Below are 10,917 nucleotides of genomic sequence, written 5' to 3'. Positions count from 1 at the left end.
GAAACGACCAGACAAATGTTTATGTATATTTTATCGTTGTGGATTCGTAGCTGTTGTTTATTCTTTATATTTTATTGAAATATTTCCGAGACATTTTATGTTTATGGCCATTTTGGTCGTTGTTATTGTAATATTAAAAGTCATTCAAATACTCCTAAGTTTATCTAGTTTGTCTACTTTTTTCCTATAGAATTAAGCACCAAGCTATACCACGATTACCGAAACCAGGTTAAAACAGTGTGAATCCGCAGACATACCACATTGTCACCAGGGTCTTTTGAAAGAGTAATTATAATTTGAAATATTATGATAATTAAATTTTTGTTTTAAAAGCACATTTTAATTGAGGTATAAAAAATTACCACTTTGTAAATTATCATAATAAATACAACACCATTACATCATAACTTGATTTAAACAGCCCAAAGACAGTAATCTGAAATTACTAGGTTAAAATAGAAATAGGTAAATGAATTATCCTAAATGTCATGTAAGTAGTGCAAGTTTTTTTTTTTTGAATATTATGTAGAAAAAAAATTGTAATGTTTTGTACAGCTACAATAGTGTATAAAAGTAACTCGATATTTTTAGGTTGAGAAGCAAAAAAACACAAAACATAACAATATACTTTGAAGGAGTTACGTATCACATCGCAATGTATTTGGTTTATTCACGATGTCTCGAAAGAATTATCTCTTACCTGGTATGGAATTGTCCAACACAAGCGAAATGAGTCGACCAACAAATACACTGGTGCTCAAAATAACTGTTATGAGTTGGTTTGCTACGTCATTCCCTAAATAGAACAAAATAAATAATTTAATAACAAGATACATTAAGGTTTACTAACCCATTGTAATATAAAGAACGTTTTAAAAACTGATGATCTGGTTCATTATTAACTAGATAAGTCTCAACCATCTTTTAATGTTATAAGAATCTTCCATTTTGTGTGAGACAAACCGCTGTGAAATATTGTAACACTTTTGGTACTTTGCATGTTTTCTAACTTGTGGAGCATTGAACCGTCTGTATTATTTAACAGGTGATTCAGAAACTGTTTTGAAACTTTCAGAAAATTACCTTCCTCAAACTTCAATCATTCTGATAAGTGTACGTACCTATATCAATAGTACCTGGGTGGCCATTAAACCACTTTGGAATGGTGATCCCCATAGATTAAGATAATCCAAGGATAAAAATATTTCTTGATGAATGAAGGTCGATAAATTGGACATTCCATAATCCAGCTCCTGTTACCATTGCAAGCATAACGCATATGATTTTTCCAATAATGGACTCAGGAATAGTGTTTAAAAAGGCTCCAAACTTCCCCAGAACTGCAAAATTCATCATGGTAACAGCGCTATACTGAATAACTCGTCGACTAGCCACCTATTGGTGTAGAAACCAAGCAAATGAAAAAGTGAAGTGAGTTTCAAGTTTCTGCAATATCAGCGGTTACAATATTTACACAAGTTTAAATTTCTAAAATATTAGCAGTTATGTATCATAAGATAATAAATTTAAGTAGTTCATAATATTATGAAAAACGAAATACAAATGGTATTTAGCTATTTTATAAGGGAACCCTTGATTATACTTTTGTTATTCCGATTCCTCCAATGTTTTGACTGTAAGAAGTCATTTCACATCCAGATCCCCACATTTCAGAGATGATATAGGAAATTCCTTCTGCAAATATTCCACGATTTATTGCGCTAGGTAGAGGAGTAGGTGCACAAGCTAGTCGTGCGCATGCGTAGTAATCTCCTACTGATTCCAATACCGATGCTAATGTCCCTGCAAACATACCCAAAACAGCACCGATTCTGACCGTTGGTAAAGCCCACTGTCCTGAAAAACCAAAATCAAAATGTAATTGTCTTTTTTTTTTCAAACGCAACGTTTTTAAAATACGTATCGACAGATTTAACAAAACAATGTATAGTAGATCTTAAAACTCTTCTATATCTTTCACACTATTACTTTTATCACTATAATTTTATTTCAACATAATATATATTTATAAAAGATATAAACAAATTAGTTTTACTATAACTGAACGGATAACAAAGTTGTATAAAAAATAACTGATCAAAAGATAAATTCATAAATTCATAACGTAAATAAAAAATCTAGATTTTAATGTATATTTTATAACTCCTTTTCTGGATAAGGAAACCTAAACCAGGAACTGGAGTACATCGTCTGTACATGAAGATCAGTTCTGGCTGGGTTGGTTGATCTCAAAGCTCCTGCAGCAGTTAGTATGAAGCAAATAACCCACGCAGTAACTATGCTGAATAACACCTGGAAGTAGGCTTACAGTTATTTGTTATTCAATATTCAAATGAATTTTCTAATTATTATATATTTGTTCTTTTTCACTTTTGTTATTAATGTTGCAGATAAACCTAAAAGCATTTGTATATTTGCTGTGAGTGTGATGTAGCTGAATTTGGTTTAGTCCTTCGCGCAGTAATAATGCTTACTGAATATATTACAAAGCAAAAAGTTAACAGTTAGTGTGAGGTGGACATTACCTCTTCGGTTAACTAGTAAAAATAATTTAAACATTACAGTTGTAATAATACAAATGCGTGATACCTAAAAATAAAACAAAATTAAAGTTATTCATTTTGAATTGTTGCTGTGATATTTATTTCGTACATTAAACAGAAATATTTATATCATTACTTGGTAGTACTTGTTTCATAATAATTTCGTTGAAGTTTCACTTTGTTTTATCTCATTACTACTAAAGTAACAGTTGGTCATATTTAAATTCATTTTAAGGTTTTTTTTCTTATCCTACAGCAAAATTTCTCACTAACACTCAATTATTTCGATAATGTTTTTAACATTAATCTTTGGTGTGTATTTATTTAAACGCGAAATGTACTTGAACTGTGGTTTAAGTCTTTACTCACTGGAAAAAGCTTGAAAAACGGAATTTGTTTGAACTTCTATCCGCTTTCTCTACTGTAGCTACAACCAGAATATTAATATTTCCAAGGTATTGGGAAAATAGCACAAGAAGGAAAATTGTTCTGAAAAACAAACAAAAGATACAGCTATCTTAATACTGTGTTGTAAGAACACTAAATACTGAACTGAAAAAATCTTTTTACAAGGATTTTACATGTGTTTTAAAGGGTGATAATTAACAGAAATTTGATTTTAGCATTTAGTATTCTCAAGGTTAACCTGTTTACAGTGTTACGTGAAGGGCGACTGTATGATTATTTATAACATTGGGCAGTAAATTTCTTTCGCTGTATTTCCTCAAAATCGTATTTTACTTGATTGTACATAAGTCGCTTTCAGAGAAAATTTAGAAGTTTTCTAGTGATGACAGAACTACGATATTTCTTAGGTAATATAAGAAAGTCGTGTAACTACTGCATATCTTGGTACTTCTCTGACGTACTCTACATCATCAGTTGTGTATTAATGTTGGTTCTATTAAACATCAAAACTAAAACAGGATGAACCATATTAATACTTTTCTCAAACGTTTCTGTTTATACAAACAAATCAAATCATTGAATGTCGAAGAAGTATGAAATTTATTCCAAATAAGTTTCCACAATTAATAAGATAAATAAATTACATTATTGACAGCAACAATCTCATAAATATCACGTAAACCATTTTGTAAGTGATTTGAAGGGTTTGTTTGTTTTTGGAATTTCGCACAAAGCTACTCGAGGGCTATCTGTGCTAACCGTCCCTAATTTAGCAGTGTAAGACTAGAGGGAAGGCAGCTAGTCATCACCACCCACCGCCAACTCTTGGGCTACTCTTTTACCAACGAATAGTGGGATTGACCATCACATTATACGCCCCACGGCTGGGAGGGCGAGCATGTTTAGCGCGACGCGGGCGCGAACCCGCGACCGTCGGATTACGAGTCGCACGCCTTACGCGCTTGGCCATGCCAGGCCGATTTGAAGGGAATAATGAATGTGATCGCATGGATCAAATAATTATTGTAGATATTTTTTAAAAACCTTAATAGAAATGTATCAGACACTTCATTCAGCAACGTAAACAGATTAAGTTCGAGAAAAACGTTTTCTACTTATCTTCCAAAATAAATTAACCTCCAAAAAAAGACCCTTTTTTACTTATTTCCAGAATAATCTCATGATTTATTTATTTAATTTTAGTTTTAGAACACTTCATGTTTCATTTGTTTGCCAAGTCTTAAATAAACAATACAGATCAAATAAAATAAAAAACACGTAAACTATCAATAAGAAAAAAGACTATTATACAACAAGACTTACATAATTGCTATTCCTCAGTTCTTACTAGCTGTAGAAGCTGCTTCTTCAAAGAGTGAAAGTCCTATCAACGCGATGGTAGGGACGATAACTAAAGGTGTTAACCACGGAAGCATTATTCCAATAACACCTGTGAGTTCAATAACCATTTCAGACATGAAATTTTTAGGTTAATTTTTAAGTATCAAAATATCCTTAACCATATACGTGTATTTTCTCCAGTTTATTTATTGTAGGACTAACCTATTTTAAACAATTGCACCATTGTACAGTTATCTGTTGTCTGCTTACCCTCGTTCCTACTTATCTCTTTGTCTTTTAAAGATTTGTTCAAATATAAATATCTCTCTATTCAAAGTAAGACACATCCAAAATATCTGATTAGACTTAGCTCATCCGATTTCGTAAGTGAACGAATTTCTGGGTAAAATGATGGGGTGATTATTATATCCTCAAATTTCACTCCGGCCAATTAAAGTGCATTGAACAGTTTAAAAGACTCACACTAGGCATTAAAGTCGCACAAGAAATTACCATAAGGAGAGTAGCTGGATACTGTTTCGCCTATTAAGAAACGGAATTCAACGTAATTGTTTAATAAGAAATATATATTTAAGTAGTTTGTATTTGAATTTTGCGCAAAGATACACGAGGGCTATATGTAAGACCAGAGGGAAGTTAGCTAGTCATCACCACTCATCGACAACCTTTGGGCTACTCTTTACCAACGAATTGTGAAATTAACCGTCACATTATAACCTCCCATAGCTAAAATGGCGAGCATGATTGGTGTGACGAGAATTTCAACATTACGAGACGAGTATCTTAATCAAGTGGTCATTCCGGGCCTGGATATTTAATTAAGGAAGCACCAATTTTCGGTAAAATTTGTGATGAAGTTGAAATGAAATATCACAACAGAAAAATATTGTACGCTTGTATTTCTAAACCGTTAAACTCTTAAGTTACAATACAACATTTCATAACAACTTCCAGAGCAAGAAATAAAAAATAATTTTCTTTCACAGAGATCAATTCCGAGGATGCTACGAAATTACATCAAATTTTTAAAATACACCTTTTACTTTTCTTGAATGTTTTCTGATATTAAAACAAAGAAAAAGAATATAACAAACTACCAAACAAATGCCCTGGAGTGACATATGATCACATTATGTTCAAGAACTTTTGATAACAGTGAAATAGAAACTCTTTAACACAAGAGATTTTAAAAGGTGGACCTTTCTTTTTCAATTCGCCCATGAAGAAAGAAGGTCCACCATTCTAAAACGTTCGGGTTATAGGGTTTTCGTTTCATCAATATTAATAGACTTCTGAATACAATAATTCTAACGTTATGGCAAAAAAAAGTATGTAAATTCTCAAAGTTAACTGTTCTGTGTTATTTTAATACAAGTATAAACTATTGATATACAAAATACTTTTCAGTTTCCTAATAATTTACATTCGCTATTTTCTTTTTTAATAATATATATCCCAAAGGGTATTTAGTTTCTTGGAAAATATAAATCACTCAAACGAAACAAGACAAAACAAATGAGGTAGTTGACACGTTTATTTTATAAACTGGCCCGACATGGCCAGGTGGGTTAAGGCATGCGAGTCGTAATCTGATGGTCGCGGGTTCGCATCCCCGTCGCGCCAAACATGCTCAACCCTTTCAGCCGTGGGGGCGATAAATTGTTATGGTCAATCCCACTATTTTTTGCTAAAAGAGTATCTCAAGAGTTGGCGGTGGGTAGTAATGACTAGCTGCCTTCCCTCTAGTTTCACACTACAAATTTAGGGACGGCTAGCGCAAATAGCCCTCGAGTAGCCCGCAAAATTGAAAAAATAATTTTATAATCTAACCATGTTTACTCCCAGAAAAACTTTAATTTGAACTTTGTGATTAATTACTAAATATGATGATTCCTTTGTAGAAACTCTTTAGAAAGCTACATGAGTTGGCAACGTTATCCCTAAGTTAAGAAATTAACAATATTAGAGGGAATAAACATTCATATATAAACTGTATCTTTGAGATACCTAATTAATGCGAAAACATGATATCATATGTAAGACAAAGAAAGAAACAACATAAACGCATGATCTCAGCAAATAAATTTATCACTAAGAAGAAGTTGTACTTAGAATTTATTTATTTTTCAAAACAGCACGACATGACCAGCTGGTTAAGGGTCTCGACACGTGATCTGAGGGTCCCGGGTTAGACTCTCCGTCACACCAAACAGGCTCGCTCTTTTAGCCGTAGGGCGTTATAATTTGTAATCAATCCCACTATGCGTTGGTAAAGGAGCAGCTTAAGAAATATACCAAGATAAACAATTTTAAATGTAATTCATTGAATAATCTGAAGTTTTGGAAACATAAAATATTTTAGACTGTTTATCTTCGGTAGAAGGTCATGTCGTTGATGGAAGATTTAGTGTTTGAAACACTTTCAGGCTTCAACCATCTTTACCGTATTAATAGAAATTATAAAAAGTTTGAAACTTGTTATTTCTGAAATTAAGTGTTTTCTGTTTAAATATAAATATCATGTTATTGTTAATAACGTAAAGGAAGGAGAATTCACAAACTGTAATCATAATTTAATACATCAAATGTTCTACAAAAAATAGCAACAGGAAATAGTCAATACTTAATGCAATGATCGATTATTAATCACTAGATGTCGCTGCAATTTATTTTTCAAGTTTCTTGTATTTCTACAGAATTACCATCTATGCTAGCCACATCACTACTTTTTAACTAACATATAAGTAGATGGCAGAACTCACAACCAACTTTTGAGGTATTTTCCATTAATCAAATAGTACACTTTAATAATCGCTGTTCTATCACACCAAAGATCCCATTGTGTGGAATGCGTTTCTGTAACTACCACATACATACCTTGAATAACTTCAGAGAAGGACAATGTTATATATTAACATTTCTATTGGGAATTACAAGGTAGTAAAATCAGCACATGGAATCATCTTTGGTATAGTACAACTCTGTAGTTATTTTCGTTATTTTGTTTACGTGTGTGTGTGTGTTTCTGACCTTATTTTCTAAGCTGCTCTACACTGATTCCAGTTCTGCTACACTACCTAAAGTGTTTGTTATCGTCTAGGTAAGGTAATGTTAAGCAGAAAAAAGTATCCAAAATCCTACTTTTATAGGCAATATTAAATTTTAAATCTACAATTTTAACAGTAACAACAAAACTAATAAAACTAATTATGATGATAAAAACACAGTAGACTGCACATTTGTCTGTCATGTTTCTTACTTTGTTTAATTAGATATTTCGAATTGAGCGCGTGTAAATGGAATATTTTGAGTTATGCATTATCATTTATCTCGAATGAGTATCTGATTTATTATTTTAAGTATTACGATTTCATATATACAGTTGTTGTTGGTCTCTTTGTGCTCTGTCTACCACGGGTATTGAAACACGGTTTTTAGCGTTGTAAGTCCGCAAACATGCCGCTGAACCACGAGGGAGCATACATGTAGAACCCATGTCAAATTGTAATTAAATTTTAAGTATTAATTAAATGTAGATATATGTCAAATTTATGATATTTTACAGGAAGAGTAAACGACACATACATACTTCAATATACAAACAATAACACAATTCATAATATCAGTTATTACAAATATTAATTAGAAATGATAATTTATATATAATATTTTTACCAAGTTGCAAAGAATAAAGACTCTCCGCTCTAGTCTGAAACTAAATATTTTATCGATGGTTTATGATGAACGAATTAATTTCGAGTCATATCAGTACACTAAATAAACGGGTAGAAGCTAGCTCTCTGTTCTTGGCTGCTTTCACGTGATTTATTAACAGCCGAAGTTATAAAATGTCCTCGTAGAAATACTAACGTCCAAAGTTAATTCAATAAAGTTAGACTGGTTGCGATGTCCGAATTTTATAAATGTTCATGCTCAAATATCTGCAAGGTCCCTATTGATAAGCGTTTATCACACTCATACCTTTTGAGGTTCATAGTATACTAGCTTTATTAAACCAACAATTTCCAATTGTTTTAAACGTGAGGATTTATAAACTACGGAAGATATTCTCAAAGGAACATTTGCCAACGATACTGGTAGTGACGAGAACATTAAATTCGCACACAGTACATCGATGATTCTTACACTCAAGAATCTTTTACAGATTTGGAGAAAAGGCGGACATTTCGAAATACACATTTTATGGTATAAGTTACGTGCATTTTCAAAAATATGTTTAACTACAACAAAGGTAAATTTGAAAATAAATATATAACAGTAAATAAGTAAAAATACAATTTTTACGCTCATCAAAAACTAAATCTATTTTAGGTTTAAAATTTCCATTCTGAGAGAAAGAGTTTCGTCACTTCTAATGATATAACGTTTATCCATCTACTACTATTTACATAATTTGATTATGTTAATTTCATTATTTGTTGGTAAAGAGTTGCCAAGAGTTGGCGGTGGGCGGTGATGATGACAAACTGCCTTTCTCTCGTGTTACACTACTAAATTAGGGATGGCTAGCACAGATCGCTCTCGTGCAACTTTGCGCGAAATTCAAAAAATATTTGAAAGTATAATAATTATATCAAAGGAAATACTTGTGTAAATAATCGTTGAAGATTTTTATCCTTTATTTGAATGTTTAGTTAATGCTAAACAATTCATATTACTAAACAAGATTCACATGACGTTAAATGTTCAGAGATATTTATTCCAGTTGGCAACGATACTGGCAGTCACTAGTATTTACAATGCATTGTTTATTCTTACAGTCGAGAATCTTTTCAAGACTTAGAAAAGAGACGTAATTTAACAATACAAGTTAAATACATTTTCAAATATATTTAACTAAAACAACCATCGTTATTAAAATAAATATATAAAAAATAAATCAATAAAAAATACACTCTTTAATTATCACCACAAGATACATTTGTTTCTAGGTTAAACGAAATTTAAATTTTGTCACATCTGATGATATTACGTTTTTATAGCTCCTCCTACCTCGTAGCGATACACGAACGTAGTATATGAAACACACGTAGTACACTTTATTCAGTAAACAACTGCGTGAAGATTGGTGGAAACTTTTTTAACACAGTTCGACAGTTGTTGTCAACGTATCCTGCCAGTATCTGTATTTATTACTTCAGAAATCCTTCATAAAATATTTAGTAAGCATGGAACAGGATAATCCGGCTTCCGAATTGAAGGTACGTTGATAAAGTTTTATTTATTTATACAAACAAACATATTTATTTCGAATATTAAACCATTACACTATGTGTGTTATACAACGTTGTAAGGCTGTTAAAAAACGAGTCTTACGTATATAATTTTATTCGGTGTATATTTTTGGCAAGAACTAATAAGATGTTATAGATAACTTGAATGTTTATTTCAAACTTTGTTTTCGTTATTTTAAAATGAATAGCATTTTACGAACATCATGTGAATCTTGTTAAGTATTATTGGATGTTTAGTTTTAATTGAAAATTGAAATATACGAAAAAACATATTCATGGATTATTTACACAAATGTTACCCTTGATATAATTATTATACTTTCAAATCTCGCTTAAAATTATTTTAGCAATTCAACTAATCTATTAAGGCACACTTAAATGAACTTAAAAATCCAAACGTGAACAAGCCACAAACAAACAAAATCCAAGAACAATCAAAATCAACTACTATTCAAACACCACAAAACACAAACACACAAACAAACTTATATGCTGCAGTAGTCAAGAAAACATCATTCATGCAGAAAAATCCAACAACAAGTGATGAAGACATACCTGAAACAACTGAAAACATGCATAAACCACACCTATGAATATCGAAAACACACTAACCAATGCCATTACTTCGACGTTTTCTGAAATATTGACAAAATACACAAAATCCAAATAATGAAAACAACCTAACAGACATAATCATTAAAATAGTTATGAAAAACATCGAGAAATACCTACCACAAATGTTAACATACATCATGAACTCTGTTAATCATGGATAAATTCATAATAATACACATCAACATCCAGGGTGATATTGCTTTCAACACCTCTTCCTGTTAAATTTGTACATCTGATCTTTGGATAAAATCAAATTTAAATAATAATAATTAATAAAATAGTGCTAAATTAAAACAGCCACCTACGTACTAGACTTAAAAAAATAATAGAAAAATATAAATGGACATGGCCATTAAAAACACCAATGTAAAGTTAATATTACTACATATTCATCAGTCAATTCCCAACAATGTAAGGGTAGGAGAGAAAAGGTCTGGTGTACTTGACCCTCCTGAGTATAAACATATACCCAAACACCAGAGAGAGAGAGCAAGTCAACTGAAAACTACGCTGTATTTCGATGAAAAGTACAAAATGACGAGCTATAACTCTGTAAAGAACGTTGATTCAAGAACCGGAAAAACAGGTTTGAAAATTTAAAAAAGTATGAATGCGTAGTAGTACATCTAAATATTATGAACAAGACTATAAATAATTTGTTTGTTTGTTTGTGAAGACGAGAAAAAACTTACTTGTACAGAAAAACATATATT

The 10,917-nt window shown here is 31.5% G+C and overlaps 2 protein-coding genes across 2 annotated transcripts in view; one reads left to right on the top strand and one right to left on the bottom strand.

Annotated features, from left to right (window-relative positions):
* Positions 1–1,179: 1,179 nt before the first annotated feature.
* On the bottom strand, positions 1,180–4,441 carry LOC143247936 (solute carrier family 23 member 1-like). Its single transcript, XM_076496486.1, has 3 exons — positions 4,321–4,441; positions 1,604–1,857; positions 1,180–1,395 (listed from the first exon to the last, which is right to left on the bottom strand). The coding sequence occupies exons 1-3, from the start codon at positions 4,439–4,441 to the stop codon at positions 1,180–1,182; spliced, it is 591 nt and encodes a 196-aa protein (XP_076352601.1).
* Positions 4,442–9,432: 4,991 nt separating this feature from the next.
* The window catches only part of LOC143246510 (solute carrier family 23 member 2-like), a 392,872-nt gene continuing 391,387 nt past the window's right edge, over positions 9,433–10,917 (top strand). The window contains exon 1 of the mRNA XM_076493335.1: positions 9,433–9,556. Within this exon, the coding sequence (XP_076349450.1) occupies positions 9,524–9,556 (33 nt within the window). The 5' untranslated portion in view covers positions 9,433–9,523. The remainder of the gene's footprint in view (positions 9,557–10,917) is intronic.

This window comes from Tachypleus tridentatus, chromosome 3, assembly GCF_004210375.1.
Source record: "Tachypleus tridentatus isolate NWPU-2018 chromosome 3, ASM421037v1, whole genome shotgun sequence".
Classification (NCBI taxonomy): Eukaryota; Metazoa; Arthropoda; class Merostomata; order Xiphosura; family Limulidae; genus Tachypleus; species Tachypleus tridentatus.
The sequence above is the reverse complement of the archived record's forward strand: the minus strand, read 5'-3'. Positions and strand labels throughout refer to the sequence as shown.

Coding starts and splice junctions, on each gene's coding strand:
- LOC143247936 (XM_076496486.1), bottom strand. CDS start 4,441: ATGGTTATTGAACTCACAGGTGTTATTGGAATAATGCTTCCGTGGTTA. Junction 1,858..4,320: donor AGAAGCAGCTTCTACAGCTA/GTAAGAACTGAG, acceptor TTGGTTTTTCAG/GACAGTGGGCTTTACCAACG. Junction 1,396..1,603: donor GAGGAATCGGAATAACAAAA/GTATAATCAAGG, acceptor CTACACCAATAG/GTGGCTAGTCGACGAGTTAT.